The following is a 25,402-nucleotide window of genomic DNA, read 5'->3' as shown; positions in this document are numbered from 1 at the left end:
CCACACACCCAAAATCTTGAGTCACTCCTGATTTCATAGGAGTAAATTTACACAGTGCACTCCATACTAACAGACTCTCTTTAAAAGCTTTAGAAGCTTTAAAATCCTTCGTATTCTACTGGAAAACAGACAAACAGAAATTATGATGCATCTGTTTGGACGGAGAAGATGGATTACTAGGAACAAGCTACATTTGGAGTGGACTTGAAAGTCTGCCAGCTACCAGCCCTTAACTGTCTTTGCAGAGTGGAAACACCAGCAGAAAAGAATGGCAGGCAAACCCCTGGCTCTTCTAAATGTAAAGCACAGTGTTGATGACGATCCATCCACACTGAGGGAACAAGGAACTGACTTTATCTTTCATCTAAATTTCTACACCTTTCCTGACTTCTCTTTAGCTCCTGAAAATTATTTAGAGTTTGTGAAATTCTGGGAGGACTTTTCAAACTCTTTATTTGACCTCAGACCAACTGGAAAATGGAAGACAGAGTATTAACCCTGAAAAGTTGGGCGTGGTGGGGATTTAATTTAAAAACTCATTAAGCAATAAAAGTGAAAGTTTCTTTAAAAGTGACTGGCCCTGCATGATTTTCTACTTCAATTATTTTGACTGTCTCCTTAATCAGAGAGATTCAAGAAATACTAACTCCAGTAGAGTAAAACAAAAAGTGGTTTCCCCAATTCAAAATTGAAATGTAATACAATATATATGATTCTATATGTAATATTATATGTAATATGAACCCAATACTTGTTCTTTATTTCAGAATAGCAGTTCAAGGAATCTCTGACATCATTATATATTTTATTATATTTTATATTCTATATCTAACTGCATTGTACATACATATTTCTAAATCCATTAGATATGTCCGAATTCTCCATCCATTAATGGACAATTCTTAAAAAAAGCCAGATTCAAAACCTAAATGCAGCCTGCTTAACTGTCTTGTTTAATTTAGATATCTGACAAGAAGAAAAATCAAATAAAATGTTTTTTCTAGTGTAGTTTCAACTAGCTTTGGAGAAGAAAAGAATAATTTTTTAGTCTTTCGCCAGGCAGTAGGGCTTCTGCAAGAACAGACAAAATGACACAAAGAAAGAAGAAAAATTTTCTCGCTGCTCATGTGATATTGCTCGATCAAAAAAGCAAATAAAAGCATCTGAAACAAACAATACTACTGATTTAATAATTTATTTTGGTTTTTTTTTTCCTTAAGATTTGATCTGTTCTCCAGCTACTTTTTTTCTATACTCTGTTCTGTATATGACTGAAGATCAAATTTATCTCACTGTGTCAACTGTGACTATTTCATACTCCTTAAATAGTTTTTGGATATGCTTTATTGCAGCAGTGTAACTAATATAAATTGCCTGACTCACTGGGAAGACTCTATCAGAAGGTTCTTCTGTGGGCTGGCAAGATGATATGCATGCTACATCTCCATCCCTACTAAATCCCAGGCAGTTTATTTTGTATTAAAACTATGGTGTAGTGACTCATCTAGAGTAGCAAACATTTATATATGTTAATTATTATCTTTAGCAATAAATAAAACAACTGTTTTCTATTCTGGAGGCCATTTTCTTAAGGAGCTTTCACATTCACAGCCTAAAATAAACATCATCAAAACAAAAGATGCTTTGGGACTACACAGGCAAAACAAAGGTAGAAAGAAAATTTACTCTTCCTTTGTCTTCTAGATATCACTTACCTCTACTTTCTTGCTTTGAGGTTTCAGCTGTGTGCTGCTCATTTTATGTGCCTGCAGAAGTGAATTACAGTTTGAGGTAGTTTGATTATTTGGGGAATCTTAGCAAATTGATTGAACCATACTATTAGAAAAGTCAGACTATGAAAGCAAGTAAACAGAAGCAAAAGGTAGATTATCTATTGTAGATATATTTCCTCTAATTATTAACGAGATATCTGAGGATTCCAATAGCCATGATTTTAACTGGGAGAAAATTTGTTGGATCTGGGGTAGGAATTCAGATTATGAACTACAGCAAAAACATAGTAAATAAATTGTGTTTTCAGGTGAGAATATCCAAAGATTAAGGTGTAAAGATATGAGAAAAGGGAAATAAGACAAAATAGAAACAAAGGGAACCTAAAAAGAATGATAGAGAAGATCAACCAAAGAATAACCTGAAGAGTGTAAAGCAATTACAACTATTTTTATATTTCTCAGTCCTTTGTTGTTTCCCCATATCCTAATTCTATCACTAAAGCTAACTCTGAGCACACCACATACCTACCACTTCCATTGGACATAACTCAAATAACCCGTTTTGCCTTTCACCTTTTCACTGCAGTTGAAAGTTGAAGTTCAATCCTGCCAAAACAAACTGCACTCCACCCTGGTGCTAAAACCAGCCAGGTTCTTCAGCTGCTTCCTACTTCCTCCTGCCTGAAAACACACACAGGACAGCAGCTCTACCTGTCTCTGAACCACATACAACGATCACAGGTTTGAAGAAGTCTCTTATTCTCAATCTGCAGCCCCCGAAAGCCAATTCCCAGCTTCATAACCAATCTCTTCCTTCTCACTCCCATCTCACCAATCCAAATCTTTCCTCCCCATTACTGAGAGCGGGAATGAAAAAGCAGAAGAAAAAGACAGCACATTATTTAGCCAGCATTGCTAAATTTTGACCCAAATGGAACTGTATACAGTTATTTGATGAATTTTCAGTTCCTTTATAAGAATGACAAAACTGAAAACAAATTTCTATTCTACAAGGCAGAAAGCAAATTTCCCGCCAGCACATCTTGCTCTATTTCAGTTACTGGGGATAGCTGTGTCTTGCAGCAATAACTTTGTTCAAGGATCACTCCCTTATACAAGCTGTAGTGTTGTCAGGGGCATTGAAACATTAAGTAATTTGACAGAATCCACACAATTCTCCAGGATGTTAATTAAATTTTAAAAGAAGTAACATCATCTACTACCAGAATCTATATCTTACTATATTACTCATACAGTGACCCATGTGACTAAATTAGCAAAAAAAATCCAAAACAAAACCAAACAAAACCAAACCAAACAAAAAAAAAAAGCAAAACCAAAGCAAAATAAAGGGGGATGAAATTTAAAAAATTTAAAATGTAGATTAAATATCACATTGTAATATACGTTTGAATACATCCCAGATAAAAAAGCACTCATAACAAGACACTCAGAAACAAAACCAGCCTTTTGCATGATCCCACTTCCTGTAAGTGGTTTAAAACTATTTTTTTTTCTATTTTAATCCAGTATTTCAAAGCAGCATCTGGGCAAAATATGCTTTAAATATAGCCAAGTGATTTATTTATCGCTTGCAACAGTACTTGGCAATAAGAATACGCATGCAACAACCCCAGACAAAACTTGCAAAGACCCTGAGAAAGGCAAGTACTTGTAAAAGACAATTAGTTTGCTAAGCAAGCAGGCAGGCAGCAACACGCCTTTTGAATGACAGGTCTAAGTTCCAACAGCAACTTGCAGGAAACATTTACATTTGAAAAATCCCTACTTTGACCTCTTTTTCCCCAGTTTGCTGGCTGGCAGGTAGGAGTACATGACAAATGAACCTAATTTAAGTGGGCTGAATGCCAGATTGCCTGTTAAAAAAGAGCACCTGATCGCGCATTAGGTGAGAGGTCAGTGACACCGAACACCAGCAGGTGCAATAACAACCGCAGGCTTTCTGTAAAGGAAATGCAAACAAGAATTCACCCCCAGGACATTCGGGACAGGGCCGTTCTGCTCCGGCACCGAGTGATTGGCAGCCAGCGCTGCACATCAGGAGACTCGGCGGTGCTTTGTTGAGCTGCATCACGACATGACTAGAGCAGAACGCCACAAAAGATGGAGTCATTAGCTAAAATCATAAAGCAATATAAAACTAGGCACTGGAGAAGAAAGCAGTTTTTCTACTACTGAAAAAGCCTCCAAATACACAGAATGAATCGTTCTGCATCCCAGCACCTGTTTTTTCCTTGCTACAAAGCCTTTATCTGTAATCATTTAAAAACAACACTGTTGGAAATACCCGATCATTAATCTTTGGAACTTTTGACAACAGTATATTATGGTTCTTGCAAACTCTGCACTCTCTACCCACCATTTGTGGGAAAAATATATAGAAAAACAGTATATAAATAACATTTTAAATCAATGTTATTCCATCTTATTAAATTACATTCATTTGTCAAACACCTCTCCTGCAGACTTGGAGGTTTTATATTCCAGCTACTGCTTTTTGATCTAAGGAAAAGTGATTGGCTGATAAACAATATTTTTCTTATACAGAAGCTTGCTAAAATTACATTATAATACCAATAGCAAAGCACACAATTTGGAGCAACCACAGTGCAGTCTTGCAACAAAGGCAATACCCAAGACAGCTTTTATAGATTTGGGAGCTTTATTTTCCAGAATACCACATCCGCACTTTATTTCTGGAACGTTTGCGTCTCTCTTGATTAAGATTTATTTATTCCATGTTGTTTTTAGAATCTGGCAATGCATGTTTGTGTTTCAAAAATTCAGTCATGATATTAAAAGAATGTAGTGTTCTTGGGTAATGGGATAAATACTTTAATTATTGTTTGCAGGATCCTAGAAAAAATCATCTGTGTCATATGTATATCTACATTTGATCTCACATAATAAAATCATGAAAAAAAAATTAGTTTGCTTAGTAATTAGCTTACTGCTTTCCATTTTGTGAAATACATTGTTTGGAATGAGGATATGTGGTAGATCCTGCTTATTGAGAAAGATGGTTTGATTACCTTTCACATAAAAAAGCATTTGTGCTACAATTAATTCTTAATAAAATTTTTCTTAAGATTATGTTTCATCAGGCAACTCAAGTGAGGCTACTTATTATAAAGTCATTCATTGATGAGATTTTTCTATCTTACTAGTCGTGAAATACAGCAGAGGTGTCTCAGATTTAGATTTTGGTTGTTGTATTACGATTTGTACTGGAAAGTGAGTCAAAATCATGAAAAAGAGACCAGCATAGCTGACATTCTCCCCAAAAGTTCTGGTGTGAAATTTTGTCCTCAAAAACGTCAATGGGACAAAGACAGATTTTACTGACATCAGTGTCTTACTACACTGGAAATTCTTCAGGACTGGAAATTTCGTGTTCTCTGTTCTTCCTCTTCAACAAACGTATTTGACATGTGATAAATAAAATATAATGAAACCACGAGAAAATAAAGATTTCTAAACCCAGTGTTATAGTTCTAGAAAAAGAATTGAAACAGCCCCTGTCATTACTTTTGAGGCAAACACAGTCTGTGGCTTACAGAACTTCCAGCTGGTCCAGTCTGTCTCTGAGCAGCTTTTATGTGTAAAACCATGTACCACCACACCCTGCAGGACTCACCATACTCCAAATTCACAGTACAGCTGTCTATTAATGAATTTCTCCAAAAACAGAAAGCATACACAAGGGACAAATATGTAACCATCGACATGTGGAAAAGCCTTTTTTCCCTCGATATTTAAAATGCAGTTTCATAAGGTGCTTAGCAATTCTTCCTTTAGAGACATTCATATTCTAAGACAGTTTAGTAGCCCTTGTGTGTATCAGATCATGTAGCACCATGAATCTGGATGCACAAAGACAGCATTTGAAATATTTCTAACATCAGTCTATTAACTGAAGTTTGCTTTATGGGTGCTAAGCAGATACTCAGCTTTGTCCCATCCACCCATTGAGGGGAAAATGTACTTCTGTGTTAATCACCTGCTGGGTGGTGGTTGGGAATCTATCCTTTGATCAAAGGGAGACATACTGGTTTTACTTTACATCCTGTCTCTCTCACTCTCAACCGGCCCATAGCTGGAGGGATTCATTTCAGGATTTTTCTTTATTCCAAGTATTCTGTTACTTGCTGCATACCACCACCCAAGACATCAGGGCTAAAACCAAACACTCTTTGTGGTACACCCATATGACAGACTTCAAAATGGAAACAATATTTAGGTTAAACCTGTAAGATCAAGTTTGCTGAAACCCTGCAACTCATGCAGCTTTTGAACACTTCAACATCAGATCAAAGTTTGACAGACAGACTCAAGGAGAGAATCAGTACATTTAAACCTATCAATCCTCAAGGAAAAACAGAGTACATTGGTAAAAGTGCAGTTGACAGTATTCATTTTGTCCTGGTGCTAACAGCAGTCAAATAGAGAGCTCATGTTTTTTCTCTGTAGAGTATCTTTTTTCTGTAACTGAGGCAGGGTTTTCTCACTCAGCTTGTCTTAAAACACATTCTTAGAAGCTATGCTGCTTTCAAGAGGAAAAGAAAGGGTATTTTGACATGGAAGGCAAGCACAACATTGGACCAGGAGCTATTAAAAAAAAACAAACCAAAACCCAAAAACATTTTGCAAAAGGAGTAAAGCTGTTCACCTTTATCATTTTTTCGCCCTACAATTAATGCAGGTAGGACATGATACTCAATTACTTTAAAAAATGTAAAGGCAATCTTAGAGCACTTTCCATGCAAAAGGCTTGAACACAATTCAACCAGAATGTTAGGATCTGTTATTACTTACTCAGGTATAAATTCCTATGGGGCTACAGAACCAACCTAAGTCAGACCTAAAGCTTCTAAGTGCCATAATCAAAATCATCCTGTCTAATAGAATTCCTAAGCCATTAAAAACTTACCTCAGTGTTTACATTCGACCCTATCCATATTCTTAGAACTAAAATGAACCCTCATGATAAGCTCACATGCTCCAGGTCAGTAGATGGAAAACATGACACAAACATGACTGTGCTGTGCTGCTCTGATGACTCCAACATACACAGATTTGGGCCTCAGCCACGCCAGGGAACACCAGCCATTTGTAAGCTTTCAGCTTTGTTTGATTTATCACCCAATGCATTTCAAGGTCCTAGAACCACGTGTGATAAAATTAATCATCTTATAAATATCATTGGCTCAGAAAAAGCTTGTTGGAAGATCTATCAAAAGATCCCAACCAAAAAAACAGTCAGAAGAACTGATTTTCCTAAAATTTAACACAGATTCACTATCCAAAATTACAGACCCATGGAAAATATCATTTATTACCGATCTCCATGCTTGCATCTGGTAGAAATATGTCTATCTGCAAAATGAACAAAGAGGTTCTGATTCTGATTAGTTAAACAAGAAAACTGCACGGAACGAATTTAAATTATTTTAATAACCTGATTACCTAAATTGGTGCTAGAACCTTTGAAGATAAAGCCAGTTCAGCAAGGGTCTTTTTGTTTTTAACTTATGGATATAATTCTCTTTCAGACTAACCTTTTCCTCTTGAAGATGTTAGTGCCACTAGCTGCTCTTCACCAGCCATCAGCTGGATGTTACCACTAATCCATGTGCTCTCTTACCCACAGGACCCAACGATAAACAAGCTGGCCTGATGAATGGGTACTCAGCACTAGTTATGCTAACCTGGCTCAGTTTGCTCGGAGCCGATAAGGGATTGATTTCCTCTGTTGATAGATCTGGGAGGGTAACAATCTCCAGCAGAAAAATAGTAGTAAGTAGATAATGGTGAGTGGCAATAACATCATCAGCTGGCACAGCTGTTTGCTGAGCTCTGCCCAAGGCTGTGGACAGATGCCCTCATCTACATTCAGGTATGCTGTTGAAGGATTCCAGCTGCTTATCCCCCTCTCTTACAAGACCATTACCTCTTCCAATCTTCCAGTAACGCTGCTCAAGTGAGTAGCTTGCTCATTTTAGTCAAAAACATCCGTTTTAAAATAAAGCCAGGACATAAACTGTTTAACTATAGCTTGGCTCACGTCGGTAGAACTCAGAGCCAGGCTGAAGAAGAGCAGATGATCTGGCCAGCCAGATGTTCAGAAAGGCTCCAGGAGGGAGCCAGTGAAATCACCACTGCTCTTCTGGAACACAGACCTGTAAACATTTTCACCAGCTAAATGTCTATAAAGCAAAGATCAAAACTGAAGCAAAATGAAGCAGCAAGGCTCTGCCATTTGTGATATGAGGGGATACTCCATCACAACAGCTGAAGCTGCTCTTTTCTGGTGGTCTCTTGAGCAATTAGCACAACAGATTTTTTGAGCAAATGAGTATTGATGCCAAAACAAATGATTAATTAGAGTGGGACAGAATAACAAAATGAGAAACATCAACAGGCATTTCTTAAATATTTCTAATCCGTTACATTAATATTTGCTACCAGAGCACAAGTATACAAATAGCTTAATAATGTCAAAACAACATTCCCAAGATGCTGGATACTGGACTTAATTAAATCACATGAATAAATATTTTTCTTAGATTTCTGTATTTTACTGTTATAGAATTATTTATAAATTATCTTGATTCGGCCACTGATTCAAGGCTACCACTCAAGACAATCACATCCTGTCCAATACCTTTTCTTTGGCAGAAAAGGAAATGACTATACAAGCACTATACACCTGCTGAAACAGCCAAATACTTTTGCTTTTTGTTTCTTTGCACCTCACTCAGCTCAGTCTGAGCTCTAATCACCACACCCAGATGAACTGCTTCCACTATTGCACGTGTGTGATCTGAAAAGCAGCAAGAGAAACCACTGCCAGAACAGCATAAAGCAAAAGAGACAGGGATGTGACTCCAAAGTGGCTTCAGGCTTTGTGGCTGGTAGGACTGGATACCTATGACAGTCATCACCTATCAGAGCTTTCCCTTGAGGAAATCAAGTGACAAATGCAATGACAACTGCTATTTCATTGATGTTAAGTAGGTCAGCACAGGGAGGTTTTCTTAATTTTTTTTTTTTTTTTTTTTTTGGAAGTGGCATTATAGCATTGTAACTAAGAGAATATTAAAAATAGATACTAGATACTAGAAAATTTTAATTAGGTACATATTTTCTGTACTCTAATGAACATTTCCTCTTGTATGTTTTCATAAGCTTTCCAAAGCAATTTATATAAATTTCATTTATTCAGAATTGGTGTTTTCATGTTTTAGTATTCAATTGTAAAATCTTACATTCAAAAGTTCAGGTCATATAACCTTTGATTAGGTCACGTGGCACTTCTGCTTCCAAGCAAATCCAAACCTTCCAAGCAGAATGCTGTGCAGGCAACTCTTTGAAACTGTTTTCAAGTCAAATACAATAATAGCAATTTCACATATTCCCACAAATATTTGTAGAAGTGCAATCCAACACAATGCAATTCATCACTGAATTCATATCTTTAGAGCAGATTTTCACTATTTTTTCAAGACTTCAGCTTAGCTGTTAAATCAGTGATTAAATACTCAAAGCAACTATATAATTTTGAAACTAAGATTAGCTGTGAAAACACATTCTGCCTTTTCTAACTTTCTAGGGTGTTAAAAATTGCTCTGGTATGTTATTTATTTTTACTATGGAAGATTATAAAAGAGCATGACTGATGATTTTAGGCCCTGTGATTGTTGTCTTCAGACTGACTACATCAAAAGCTTTGAAGTTCAGTTCATCAGCTACATTTTCCAATTTTTTTTTAACACCTCCTGCAGCTGCAGTGAAGAATCTGAGGCCTAAGTTCAGGCAGAATGGCCTGACTCTCACACCTAAAATACAAGTGACAGACAAAAAAACTGCTGAATTTATCCAATGCAGTTCTACAGCCAGACACGAGCATGGTTTGGTGTCTCATATATACCAGGTATGACATGAGATGTATACCCTGACATGAGATGCCTGTCAGGGTAAACTAAAAGACATCTAGTTCATACAAATAGTTTTGAGAATACATAGGTCTATATGAACAGATGTTTTTCTACTATGAATATGAACAATCAGAAGAAAGAAACTGCTCTCAGTGAAAACTGAACAGGACTGAAATAAATAACAGGGCTTTCACTGACTTCAGTGGGTTCAGAATTTCAACTTCTGCCCATGACTCTCATGTAATTTGGCCACAGCAGTGTTGCAACAAAGACTCTTTTTTTTCTTTTTCAAAGGAACAATGCTGATGATCTTTATTGATCATCCATTTCATAGGAAACACAGAAAGAGTTTTATACTTGTCAAGTGATTCACATATTTCCAGTGTGTAATCAATAAAAAATAACCAAACACACACAGCTAAACAAAATCCTACTTTTAATGAACTCTCTGTCTTCTGTAGTGGGCAATTAATACCTCAAGATACTAGCAGTAGTAATGACATCTTTAACAAGAAGAGAAAAGTAACTTTTTAACCAATATAAAATTTCACAATCAAAATAAAATCTATAAATGTCTTCTCTTATGAATAAAAGTATTTTAACAGGAATGAAGACTAGTCACAAATCTGCCCATGGTTTGCAAAACAAACATTCCTTGGGAGGTTCCTCCTTTTGTTTAGTAAAAACTAAGTTGCAGTAAAACAATCATGCCTAAAAATTCACAAATCCAAAATGCCCTGGGGCTCCAGTCAATGCAGCAACACCCATTTAGCTAATTAAGCATAGAGCTAGTATTCATACACTCTATGAGAAAATTAAAATGAACACTGCAAACAGTCATGCTCCTTATTTTTCCATGCTACTGAGGCTCATTTCAAAGTTAGCATGTTTTTTCCAACACAGGCTAAACAGAACATCCAAACACAAAAAAAAATACAAATTATGTACAAAAATCAAGACTTGAAACAATGAAAACAAAAAGCAGAACAATAGCTAATAGTTAATGTCTTTTAACATATCCTTATATAGCAACATGGCCAAATTTTGTGTGCTTTATACTGCTATTAGTAAGGTCATCTTGAAAGAGAACTGTTTCCACATCTCAGCAAAGACAAAGCCAGGCACCACATTTGTTTTAAAACAGCCTCCTCCTCCCTGAAGCACATAAAACACATCCAATACTTAGAAGCGAACAGTGAATATTTGCCTGAGCAATATTCTTTTGCCCATGCTGTAGAAATTTCTGCTTTGAAGGAGTTTACAGAATGACACTGATGGCTCCAGAGTGTCTTACAAGGCAAAATTTTAAAATTACTGACTTTATGTTCTGCTCCTAAATCCAAATTTAGCAGACTAGCCTCATGATTCCATTTTCAGACATCATTTGCTGCCAGGCACAAGCTTCAGTCGTTCTTTGTTTCAGGTGTGAAGGTAACCCTGTTCTAAGGATATAACAGACAATAAATTTGCCCAAACACTCCTAAGCATCTTTTCAAACATCCAATTTACTTCACACACCTGACAAAGAACAAAGTCTACAGTACTGTACAAACAAATACTGTCCAAACAGGTTTTGTGTTGATTTCTCTTACAGGCACACACAGACAGCTTGTGGCAAAGTCCCAACTGGTTTTCCAGTGTCTGCTGTGCTTCAGTGCTAGGAACTGGAAAGGGAAAACAAGCACTTGTGTTCTACCTGCACTCCCAGCTGTGTCACAAAACATATTTGCTGAAGGTCACATGGCTTCAGTTACCCATGACAGAGTGCTGTATAGGCTTTATTCTTAAAACTTATCATCGCCTCCGATTTTCTTTCTTTTTTTCCCCGCTGTAAGTGTGAGGAGAGCAAAAGAGATCCTGTTTCTAACAACACTCAAGCCATGCAGCTACATTTGCTACTAAACTGGCTGGCCAGTGAGATTTTCCTGAACACCTTGTCTGATTCTTAATGAGTAACTAGCTCTCTATAAACTCACAACACATCCTTGCCCTGCCACTCTACATCTCCACCATCATTTCATGTCACTCCTGTGCAGCATTTGAACACTAAAGCAGTCAAGTTTAAAGGGACTTCCATGATTTTTAACTTACAACTTTTTAAAGAGAGTGGAGAATGCCAATTCCTGTGCTCACACAGCCAAATCAATCTGTTTGCTCTCAAGCCTGTGCACAATAGAGACATCTATCCATTATTTTTTCTAAGTATATCTTTTTAAGATATACTTACAGCTCTTAACAGTGAATATGAGGAAATTTAGTATTCCCATGTGTTTTCAGAAAGGTCTATAGGTCTGGGACCTAAATTATTTTTTTTCCCATAGGGAAGGAGGTCTGTGACATGAACTTCCACCTTAGGATAGCAGTTCCACCAGAGTCATGGCTATTCTACCCACGAGGACAGGTCTACTTATGAGTTCAGTCTGCAGGACTGGCTGTGCCTGCTACCAGCTATTTGTTAAACTACCTTTGCCGAGATCCTCCCCCTGAAAAGAAACAGCAAACAAGTTATTTGTCAAAAGTCTGATATGTGACAATAGAAGATAAACTATGTTGGCATTTGCACAAAAGCATGAAAGAGGAATGACTGTTCTTAAATTTTTACATTTTGTGTGTAAAAGAACAGCTCCAAATTCTTTCTCAGGCTGCTTATTTTCAGGAAAGAAGAAAGAAACCAGAAAAAATTTAGAATATGAGACACATCCTTTCCTACTGTTACCACATGCAACATGTGTGTCCATTAACACAGAGGTTACCTACACATACAACCGGTACCAGCACGCCATTTAGGACTGAATCAGAAAGCATAAAATCCAGAAAGATTTATAATTATACTCTGATAAACCAAGGTTGCTTTCTTTTAAATGTTAATGGTATCATAGTGTCCATTATTTTATTTTAAAATTACTGAATCTTAAAGTTCTCTGTAATGGAATTTTAAATTTTTACATTTTTTTAAAAAGGAAATTCAAATTATTCATTATGGATTGCACTAATTTTGCATTTCACAACTATTCTGAAAACTAAACATATAAGAACAAAAAATATTTTGAAGATTTTATTCATATCAAATAGAACAATGGACTTACAACATGGCTTATAATACAGCTGGAAGCAAATCATACAAGTCTTTGACTTGGGGTGACAGGGGTCAAAGCAATATAAAGTATGGAAGCTTTAATAATACAATAATCTTTACTCATAAGAGTAGATTTTGCTCCTTTGAACAGGCCCATTGCAGCAAATAAAACTGCTCCTATGAGAAGCAGTGAGTAACATTTTCTAGAAGAAAACCACCAAGCCTGATGGTCTCAGCAATGTTGAGAACACGGTGATCATGAGCTGCAAATTACCTCCAGCTTCAAAGCCAAGCACCAAAGAACTGGATATGCATCCATCAATAAGTGACTCACGATGACAATACAGTATTTACTCATAACTGAGAGACAAACAAAAGGAGCTGCACTTTGTAGTCTTAACTATCACAACCAAACTATTGCATGGTTGTTATTCCATCATACTGTTTCAGGCACAGAATATGAATTGCATAGAGAGATTATACCATCCTTGCTAAGAATCTGCTGCTTATTTTAGAATTTCATTAAAATATTTCAGCTTAAGAGGTAGTCTCATTTTTCCATGCATATTATAAATTCTATTCCAGTGAGATTCCATGCTTAATCTGTGGCAAACTTTCTTAAGTATCACACACGTTCTGCAATAATATTACAGTGTTCTTAGAGGGATTGTTGAGATGATATAGCAGATTAATACTAGTTTAAAGAAATTCTTACCTACCTACTGAAAAAAGAAAATTGTTTAGACAGATACAAACAGATACAAATAGACTTCTTTTAAAGCTTTGTACCTACTTACACCTTTAGCCACAGTAAGTTATGAAAAAACGAAACCACTAGACCACCAAACCATTAGACACAGCTTCTCATTTTTCATTGCATATGAGAAAACATCTTCACAAACACACGTGTGGGTTCACAAACACACTTGTCAAAAAACACACAGCTCCACACAGTTTAAAATAAAACATAAAAATTGAAAAAAAGATAGAAAAGAGAGTTTCTCACCCCTCAAAACAAAACTGGAACTTTGGTTTATAGGAACGGCTATGCCCATATACCCTCCTCATCATCCTGCGTGCCAGATGTTAGGAGATGCACAGAGAAGGTGTTGGCATTGGAATGAAAGAAGGAAAGGTTAGTTACTTTGGTGCACACAAAATACAATTTTCTTGGCTGTTAAAAACGTGACTTCTTTTTTTTTTAAACATAAGCCAGTGAAAACAAGTGAACAAGCTTGTGTTACATATACAAGAATCCGCATCTATAGCAACCAAAAAAACAACAACAGTGACGTACATATTTTTCCATCCTAGTTAAAACAGTGTGTAGGAAGTAGATTATAAGATTAAATATTAAAAGATTATCTATTTTTTATTTGCACGCAATTCTAAACAACATTGACAGCAAAGATCAAACCTTGTAAGTAAGCAAAGTAATTAGTATAATCAAACTGTCTTAAATTCTGTTTGGTTAAAAGATACAAAACTCCTGAACAACAAAATTCTGTCATTAGCGAGGCACACTTTTACATCACGCTATCAATTAACTCTATCTTTTAAACAAATGTTAAACAGTGCACATTGTTGAATACTATTAGATAGTTTTTCTTTTTTCCATTTTTGAACCATTAACATTACTCATTTATTTAGAGTTTTAATAATGAATAAAATTAATTGCAAACACAAAAATTTCATGAAATTGTTTTTAAAAGTGGTTGTTTTATGGCAGATAAGCTGAAAGCAGAAGGTCTTTCTTCACATTTTTTATAAACTTGAAGTTAATAAAAACAAAATAAAAAGCATGAACTAAATCAGAAGAGTGAAATGTTCTTCCCAGGATACATTTACTGAAGATTACAATTGTACCATCATTCTTTATCTATACACACAGAGATGTGTATGTGCAGAGCTCTCTATATACAGCTCTACTGTGCCAAATGATGTGATACTCAGCTTCTAGGACATAGAGGTGCACAACACAGTGTTTTTTCATTGAACTCAGCATTTCGAAACCAAATAAAATCATATAATTCTAGATTCACCCATTAATATTTTAGAAACATGAAAAAAAAATACATTCTATAGTTTTGGAGCCTTGAAAGTTAGCTGGTGTAACATATTGCTGGCACTTAATTAAATCTAAAAACTAAATAAAATGAATGGTAATTAATTATGATTGGAATGGACAGAAATTTTAGCCTGAAAATATACACTGCCAGTATCACTACTGTTCCTAGTCCATTCTTGGAATAAAAAAGAGCTCCCAGATGTCAACTGTTATTAAAAACCAGATGTTAAGATAGATGTCTTGCATGTTGCTGAATTAAGTAAAGAAATCTGACAGTCCACTATAAACTTAGCTATCATTTAACACAGAAGAAATGTGGGTAAATTTTTTACAATTAACTTGGAACACATCTCAGTTATAAGGTCTGCACAAATACACCACACAAAGCGAAGACACAGCGAGGCCTGAATATTCTTATTTATTTTTTGAAACAAAGGGACAGGTTCTGTAAAACTTCCAGTGGGCTGGGTTTGCCTCACTGAAAACACAAGTCATTCCCTCTGAATTCTACAGGAGCCACTCTTGCTCAGGCCTAGTAATGCTAATTGAACTGACTTTCAAGTTGACAAGAGTTTTGCCAGAGTAAAGGTTGAAGAAAGACTGAAGGATTTCTTTTCCACTGAGTAGTTTGATCCTATTTCACTAACAGAATGCATTAGGTTAATCTTTGGTGACATCCTTAAAAACAGCACAAATCAACAAAATGGGCAACTCGGTATGTTTCCAAATGACTCCTCCTAACTACACACAGCTGGTTTGCTGCTAGGGCATTGTAATTCCTCTAACAGGCAGACATTCATTTTCACTTCAATTATTTGTGTGATCTCTTTTTGGCAGAATTCTAGAAGAGCTGAAAAATCAAATATTGTCAAATATTTGTACAGAGTTTTATGGAAAATTAAAGACTATATAGTTTGACACTGATCCCGATATACAATAAGCAATAAATTAAAAGCTGGAGCTCAGTTAATGTCAATCAACATTGGTTTATTGAGTCCTGGTCCTGTCAAAAGAATTTTCTATCTGTTCCAATTACATAGAGACTCTTTTCGATAAGGTAAGTGCTTTGAAATAATATGCTGAGATTTCTGTAAGACATTTCATTATGTGCCACATGACACAGTGTCAGAAAAATTAGCTCTATAGAGAATGAATGTTTGCTGGGGAAGGAAGGGGACCTGCAGATATCTTTCTCATCCCAAACTTGTTCCATATTTCCATGATCTGAAAGAAAAGCCTGACCAAGACTGCTTGGAAAACTGAACATATTTAGGATGAGCTGAATAAAGGTTATCAGCCACATAAACATGCCTGAAAGCATGAATACGGTATCATCATTGGAAAACATACAGGGCAAGTTTAGAAGACAGGGGAATCTGAAATCAAGGATCTCAAATAGGGCTTTACAGATCATGGTAGAAGTGACATGTGATACAATCTTCAATTCACCAGGAAAAATACAGGCAGAGAAACAAAAATCACGCAGTTTGCTGTATCTCTACACAGTAGCATAAGACCATAAACTGAATTACACATCTGGTGCTCATGTCACACTCTTGTGAATATCTGAAAGACTGTAACCACATCAGGAAACAGCTAGAAAATTACTGAAAAATAAACTTGGCAGTGAGAAACAAAAGAGACTCAACGTAACTGATCACACATAAAACATTAAAAGGTTGTCTGCTCATTATTAACTAATACATAGAAAAGATGACAGCTCTTTTCTCTGGAATCAGAGGATACAGTTACACTGCAAATATGGTACATATTTTTCAGTAACACATCAGTTCTGGGTGACTTGAAGATTTTGTATGAAGACTTAAACAATTCCTAAAAGACATGGCTACTTGTACCCAAAATAAATTTTAAAAGGATAGATTTAATGAAGGAATTACTGTGTGGTCAGGTCCAGATTATGATCATGGTCCACTTCAACTTCAACAGCTACAATTAATAAAAATCCTCTTCCGTAATTTTTCCTCACATCTATTGCAATGAGAATGTGTGTGCCATGATCTTATTCCTTATGCAAAAATTTATTACATATTTTCCAATTTTTGATCAGCAAGTTCACAAAATTGAACACGGTGATGTTTTTTTAGCATACAATTGAATAAAAAATAAAAACCAACAAACAAAACCACCACTGGATTTTAAATTTTTGATACTAAGAACAACCCCAAACCCAGTCTCAGCATACTGTCTTGTTTTAAAAACCTGTATCTATGTAGTATTTTGACTTGATTTGCACCTACCCCAGAAAATCTGTTCCTATCTCATTTTCAATTCCTGACACAAGTTACTTGATGAACAGACTTACACTAACCTAAGCAGAGCTCACTCACTTAGCACCCCCATCAAAAAAAGCCCAATGTTTAATAATTATATGTTTTACTATCTAGTATGTTTGGTTAATTGTGTCATATATTGATGCACTGACCTAAATATACTTGGTGCTTGATGATAATTCAGGAGAAAAGTAAAATTCCTACAGATATTGGAGAATGTCAACCCTCTTTTTCAGTAAAACAATAGGATTAAACCAAAGAACTGTAATTTCATGATATGTGCTGTCACTTCTTAATTTAACACAAGCCAGAAGGTACAGATGCAAGTTCTCTAAGGGACAGTAAAAGAACTCACTGACCACTTACTATTCCTGCTATGCAGACGGGCTGTTTCCAAGCCCTCACTACCTCTTTCAGAGCTCTGGGGTAAAGCTGTGAGATGAGCCTCAACTATCCCTGTCATTCTGCTGACCATTGCACTTTGAGGAGTGGGTATTTACTGGTGTAAATCCTAACTTAGTGGTACAGATATTTCTGTATGGACAGGAACAGCTACCCAAAAGCACCGGATAAAAAGCACATAAGAATCAGGATTGTATCTTTAACTGGGCTCACGAATAAAAATTCATCAAGAAGCTAAGGTTTGGTGCCTCAATGCAAATAGATAATGATGGGAACACAGCATTCTTCACTGAAGCTCTGAGAAAATGAAGTTCATTACTTATTTTTCCATTCTTGTGACACTGTGAAGCAAAATAAAAGCTGCAGTTATGCCCTATCATGTATTAATATTGGATCAGAGCCTTCCAGAAGTATGCTTAGTTTTTCATATCAGTGTGTATCCTACAGAATCATTAATCTACAGTTCTTTCAAACAATAAACTGTAATCAAGCAATTTTTGATTAATGTTTGTGTACATTAACTGCCTTTTAAACTTGGATCTTTCATTCGTTTATAGGGTCAAGAATAGCAATTCAATGACAAAAACTGCAAAGCAAAATCTCAATTCCTGACAGGCAAAAAAGGAAAAAAGAGACAGCATTTGAATTGATAAATTAGTATTCACACTTAATTATTATAAAAGTATTATCAATTTAAAGTGGTTAAAATACTGAATGCTCTGAATTTTTAGGACTGACATCCAAGTATCTAATTTGGACATATAAAGCACAGTGGTATAATCTCAAATACTATCAAAGCCTTTGTACATAGGCTATTAATAGATTATAAATTCATTTATTTTATTTCATCCTTTCCTAGTCCTTTTTTTTTTTTGTTTTCTGTGCTGCTACTTCTCATATTTGCTTACCATCTTAAAAATAAGTGTCTGCTAAATACTATCACTAAATATCATTTACTGTTCTGGTCCAATCACCACAAAACCTAACATTAAAACCTCAAAACTGGCTTCAAAGTAGCAAAATGAGGAATTTAAAGAATAGTGCTCAGAAAACACTACACAAAGATGTAGAAGGCTTGTTTAAAGACATTTTCTGTTTTATTATTGGAGTGTATCTCAATGCAGGTTTTGCAGGCGCATTTCTCAGCCATCAATTCTAGAAAGGCTCATCAGTTTTAGGAGCAGATTTGATACCATGGCTTTCAGATAACAGGGGCTACATTACACAGCGGGTTAGAAAGAGAGGATAACTCTAATCGTGGTCTACATGATTAGGTAATCTACAGAATTTTAAGAATCAGATGCCAGGAATGATCAGTCTATTCACAACCATTCTGCACTTGGCATACTCTGGATTACTGGTGAACATGGAATAGTTGCAGGAGGTTGTATTTAGCAGCGTGTTGGAACAGCAACAGATCTGTAGCCGATACAGTTGGTACTGAGGGTCGGCCTCTGTACAATACACCCATCCTGGGGGGTATTCTGCATTAATTTTGCCTTATCTCCAAGACTGAATTCCTTTTAGCATTTTCTCTGTGTTGGAGGACCTCCTGGAACGTATCTTTCATTTAAGTTCAATTAAAAAGGAATTTGGAGTGCCCACTCCAACATCATTTCTGGATATGAACCATAGTGCAGGAAGTGGGAACGATGAGGAGGATTTGATTCAAATCTTCCTTCCTGATCAGAACTAAAATCCCAACATAGGTGCACTCAAAGACTGCAAAAAATGCATTTCTACGAGGTCAGCTCATAAAAACATGTATAAAATTTGGTTACAGCACAATTCCCCTCAGTTTTGTGGCATGCAAGTATCTTTTTAAAATCCATTCTTTCAAAAAAAAGAAATAAAAAAATTAAAAAAAGGTCCTAATCTCCTTTTAGCCAAAAGCTTTTGCAACACAGGCAACATTAAACACTTGATGAGTTAAGCTTTTCTGGCTCTCTTCCCACAGTAGAAGACCCTTCCTGACAAGGCTCATCACATTTCCCTTTCATGTGCTGCATGCTAAGAATTAATGTCTTAACTTGGGTTAAATAAATCTACCGATAACCTGCTCATCTCTTCAACTAACTTTCTGATGACTGATTTACATTACTCTCCTTGTTATCTATGGCTACTAATGGGTCATTAAACATGTAACTTCTGGCACTGAATTGTGAAACTGTCCTACTTACAGCAAATACTTGCACTTAAAAATATTATTTTCCCATTGTTACAAAGAAATCTACCTGCTAAGCAACGACATTTCATTCAAATCAAGGACTTAGTCTAAAATCAGAATATCTCGGAGCTTAGAGAGATTTTTATCTGCTACTCATTTTCTAGGAGCAAACACAGCTGAGGACTAATCTTCCAAATTCTCCAAACGCAGAACAACTGACTACAGAAGAGTTTTGTGCATGAACGATTTGAAGAACTGAGCCTATAACCAGAAAGCAGAAAGATTAACAGTGGATTCATTTAAGTCTTTAGTGCATAGAGCTTTAGAAGGTCTTTATGTTTCATTTGTATATTCAAAAAGTTGAATAAATCTTAAAAATTGCTCCAGCAATATGTATCTATGTCAGAGGTCTATTTTCATAGCTATCCATAACAGAAAGGGTCACAAGTAACCACGTATCACCCAGCTATGAAAATGACCATAAAGCCCATCTCACCATTTGTTCTATTTGTATATAGTAAGGTTAAAATCAATCAGAAATACTGGAGATGGGGGTAAGCAGAAGGTTGTTTCTGACCATCTACTTTACAACACCCAGACCAGCATTAACAGGAGTAAGATGTTTCACCAGATACTCATGCATTCTAAAGTTTTATCACTAGATGAAGCGGAAACTCAATGCTTCTTACAAGAAGTGGTCCGTGAAATCAGATTTGCAATGCAAAAATTTATGGTCCCCTTTGTAGTGAAAGCCTGTGACATGTTATCTCACTTAAGTAACCAGTGCCAGATATGCAACTTTTGTTATCAAGTTACTGTCTCCCAGAAATGCATTTTTGGCTCTTTTAGCTGGTCTAAAGACCTATTTTAGACTATGATGGTGGCAGATAATTTTTCTACTAAGAAATATAAGATAAATGTAAACCTCTATATGTATTGTATATTATAACACACACATTCAGGGGAAGTGAGGGGGAGAGGTTTCTGTAGCTAAACATGATCTCGAAAAATTCTTCCATATGTGGAAAAGACTGCAAATCTAACATATAAATATAGATATATATAAATATACACACTGCTCAGTGTGTATACATTTATATCACATTCATTAAACCTCAAAACATAAAATAAATTCATTTCTATAAGCAAAGGAGAGGTATAACTTTTCAATATAGAAAATCCATCTCCTGGAGCATCATAGACAACAAAACCTATTTTCTACTTCTTGCTTTTAAAACAGGTCAGGTTCAGCTGGTATTTTAGTAAATTACAAATTTAGCATAATTAAAAGGTAGATGAAAATTAATCTGCCTATAATGTAATTACAATTAGGAGGAATAACAAAAGAATTAACAAATATTACAAATTTCTATTGGCTTTTACTGTCAATGAGCAATTTTGAGTAGCATAAATGTTTGTAACTGCAAAATGGCAGCATACCAAAATCCAGAACTAAAATATGCCTGAAAGATAAATTCAAATTCAGAGCAGATTCTTCTGGATTTCAGGGCTCCTTCTTTTGTTCCATCACAAGTACTATGTGACTTAAAATAATCCTTAGGTTTGAAACCAATCATATTAACCTCAAAATGTGGGCAAGCCTCTGTGGAAGACTATTTCAGTTTTCTTTTGAGGGTAAAGTAGACAGAAATACTTAGACAGATGTCAGAGGCAGGAAACATTCTCTGTACCTACTGAAATAATGACACGATAACACTTTCTGACTTTTAGGAAACGCTTAGACAGAAATTACATCCTCATTAGAAGAGAACAATTTGCCATTCAGTAGCGTGTTTATAATAAACACTATAGCTATGATAACTGCATACAATTTAATTGGAAAATTGATATTTTAAAGGTGACCACGATATAAATAGGATTTCACTGCATTCAGTTCAACAAGTCTGTACAACGGGTGACGTGAATCACAAGTTCTTTGTTCCAGAAGAATAACACGTGCAGCAAAGATGAAAAATCAGAGGAAATACTTAAAAATGTGAAAGCATTTATATGACTAATTTGCACTGCACTCCTGAGTTCTCGAAAATCTAATTCATTCAGCACAATACTAGTTATTTACAGTGCATATGCCTGGGATTGTTTATACTGAATGTACTGACAAGCAAACCTTGCCCTGCCCAAATTCCTAAATTAAATAAATCCATGTGACTCCAATGAGCTTAGTGCAGGCTCAGCTCTGTGCTAATGCAATTGCATATTTCCTTGCAGCTTGAGGCACCAGCAGAACAAGTTCACATACATTTAGTGAACAGACAAGAGCAAGCTCACACCTGCCCAAATACAATGTGTAAACACACAGGATAAAGAAACACACGGAATATTAAACAAAATCTGGGGCAGGGAGGAAGCCAACATTTCCAATTTACTGCATTACACAGCTATATCATATCACTCTATACGACACTGTCACTGGTGCTTTGGGTTTTCCCCTGCTTTTTTTTCCTTCTTTCTTGAAAGACAAAGTTTCAATGATGTAGAAAACTCCCAAACAAGATATTTCAGTTTTCCAGGTACTAAACTTCTGCTCTGATTGAACTTTCTACTCACAGACACAAGGAGTTTGAAGAATTGTATGCTTTTCAAATAACCATGGTTATTTGCATTAGCTAAAATAATTGGTTTCGGTTTATGTTTGTCCGGATTTTAGGTTGTGCTGTTTGGGTTTGTGTTGTTTTGTTGTTTCTTTATTGTTTGGCTTTTTTTGAGGGAAAAATCTCAATTTCAATATTCCTGAGGCCTATTCAGGAGTTTGAGGTTGGCAATTTTCCAGCGTGGACACAGAATATAAGGCATTATGCTAACAGCCAGAGCTGCCAAAATACACAAAGTAGCATGCTCTGCCTTCTCCACAGTTACATACGGATCAATACAGTGATTTGTAGATCAGGATCCAGACACTAAAATAATAATTGTTGCTTGACTGTCCTGTGATTCTGATTTCAAAGTCATCTACCTCAAACAAAATACCATCTGACCTGTTCAGAGTTTTTCACATATCATCTTTCAGCAACTCCGAGGACATTTAGCAGTTCCAGCTGATGAACAAAGACCCGTTGCCAAGACCAGTCACCACTTTACAAAAGAATAAACACATTTTTTGAGAGCATATGGTCGTCTTCAAAAAGTTAGTTTGTAGTGGCATACTAAAACTACTTGGCAACAGTCAGTTTGTTGTCAAGTTTCATGCATCACTGCATGTGATTTCGTTTCTCAAATGAATGAGTTTACCAGCATACTTTCAAAAAGCCTGTTTCAAAATGACATGCATGTAATACTAAGACAGCTCTGTAACAGTTGGCTTTGTGACTGGAGATAAAGTCCTGTCCCATCACTGTCCTGATAAGGAGGACTTTTGCTTTAGAGACCTCGAACCACCTTTTAGGCCTCCTTGCTGAGATCTCAAAGTAATAGAAAACTTGTTGCTGAGTTTGTGTCAAACTACTTCTAAACACCACTACCTTGTAGAAGGGCCATCAAAAATGTTTTAAGTAGGAACAAAATCTCTATGTAGCCACACAGGATTAAAAGATGTAAAAGGACATCTTTTTACATGCTTAGACACCATGTGACATTCCATCCCCAATTACAGCTTCTAAGAATAGGGCCAACTTTTTGGAAAACAGCCTGCTCCTAAAGCCTTATGGCACACCCTGTGATATTCACATTTTTCTAAAAATCTGATTCTTTTTTATGAGAACATAATCTCTCATCATAAAACAAAATTAAAATATATTTGTAGCCTTGATGACCATAGAGTAAAGCATTCAGCTTTGAATCCACTACAGTTTGGGAATTCAGGAAACTCTTAGGAGATTACAAACACTGTACATTTTATGTCTTTAAAAACCCTAAGTACAATGGGAAGTAAGAAGATTGGATAGTTCTTATAATAATCAGGTCTGGCAATAAAGTCTTAAAGTACAAAAATTCTTTGGAATTCTTTGGAATACTTTCAGTCTTCCACTGTGTGGATGCAGAATCAAGTTCTCAAACAGTCTCATTTCCTATCAAGAAAGCCATCAGACCAACTTAAGTATATCCGAGCCACATACATGTCATAGATTGCCTACACTTCTTATTAAGTCCCTTTTTCATGTAGAGAGACTGCTTCTAATTGAAATAATCGATTATAGTTTTTTAATATGTCGTAAGGAAGGAACTGTACTTAAGACCTTCAACCACATGGCAAAGTTCTCCTGAATTTGAAGAAAGTCCTGGTGGTGGCAAAGGAATGCTATTCATTATGTGGAGAACATCCTCGAGCTAGAGATCTGTCATATGTGCCAGTAAGTTAAGGACTGCAAGGATTTTGAGCAGGAATGTCAAATGCTTACAGAAATTATTAGTAAGTGAATATGGGGGACTAGAGCCTGAAACTCAGAAGAGGAAACAAACAGGAAGAGGCAGAGAGGCTCCTGAGATTAGAACACAAAGGGAAGGAGATGTCTCAGTTTGACCAGACTGGTGGTTAGCAAGGCAGAATTCCCAGTTGGTTAGTAATGTGCAGTCCTGTTCTGATATTAAAAGGACAAAGCTGACAGAAGGGCTGCAGGGCAGGAAGGCAGCTGTGGCAGGGAATACAAATGTGTTGATTCCTAACAACTTCCAACAGTTACAGCAATTTGCTTCAAGAGCACACAGTCACTTGTGTGACACAGACAGGCACTTCCTTCAAGATATTTTCCATACAAGGAAGAAAACCGAATGATGATGTGGGTAAACTGAGGCCAAGACAAAAAGGTTTTGAGGAAAAACAGTAAGTATGTAGAGGTGAGAAACACAAGAAACATGGAGCTGGACAGTAGGTTTTATGATGAAGTCTAAGCTACAGGACAGGACAGCTTCTAAATCTGGAAGTTCAAATTTATTTAGCCATGGGGTTTTTTTTGTTCCAAATAGATCTTGGATACAACGATCCAGATTAGATTACTGTAATGCTCTCTACAAGGTGCTGCATATTACAACTCCTTGGAAACTGAAGCTAGTATAGAATGCTTATTAAGCTCATTTTCATGCTAGGAGTATTACACCCACACTTCAGGATACACACTGACTGCCAAAATGTTTCCAGGTGGAATTTAAGAAAGATTGCCAACTCTCAAGCTAAAACTGAAGAGAATAAATTGGTTTTTGTGCAAAGCTGCAAAATTATCTTTTCTTCTGAGTTTTTTAAAGACTACTAAAAATGGTTACTACTGCAATGCCAATAGTATGGCAGCACTCAATCTCCATATATTTATTCACATAATAAAATCAGATACACCAACATAACCAGGGATCACATCATGACTCACTGTAACATGACCATGTGTATGGGCAGAGGAGAGTTAGAATCTTCCTACTGTTCGAGAAGTTTTCTTACAGCTTCACCAGAGATTAGGTAAAACAAGGACATACAAGGGCAAAAAAGGTCACCAATCTATGCCTCTCCCTAAACAGAAGAGCAAAAAGAGGGAATAAGAGCAAGAGGGCAAGAAAGGACTGGAAACTTGATTTTGCTCCCTAGCAGCAGCCAGAAGACCTAAACACATCCATTACATCTGAAAAAAAGGTGTTCAACTGGTTCCTTCAAGAGAAGTCAGAGAACCTACTCCTTTACTACTCTGGAGCCATGCTGCCACATGCTGCCCATGGCAGGATATGAAATCAAGTAACAATTATAACAAAAACACGATCTTTAAAAGTA

At 36.1% G+C, this 25,402-nt stretch overlaps 1 protein-coding gene across 1 annotated transcript in view; it reads right to left on the bottom strand.

Moving 5' to 3' along the window:
• The window catches only part of ERC2 (ELKS/RAB6-interacting/CAST family member 2), a 436,730-nt gene that overhangs the window by 100,849 nt on the left and 310,479 nt on the right, over positions 1-25,402 (bottom strand). Inside the window, 1 exon segment of the mRNA XM_017832458.1 lies at positions 13,774-13,839. Within this exon segment, the coding sequence (XP_017687947.1) occupies positions 13,813-13,839 (27 nt within the window). The 3' untranslated portion in view covers positions 13,774-13,812.

This window comes from Lepidothrix coronata, unplaced genomic scaffold, assembly GCF_001604755.1.
Source record: "Lepidothrix coronata isolate B3197 unplaced genomic scaffold, Lepidothrix_coronata-1.0 Scaffold202, whole genome shotgun sequence".
Lineage (NCBI taxonomy): Eukaryota > Metazoa > Chordata > Aves > Passeriformes > Pipridae > Lepidothrix > Lepidothrix coronata.
Note: the sequence above shows the minus strand (reverse complement) of the source record. Positions and strands in the feature narration are given on the sequence as shown.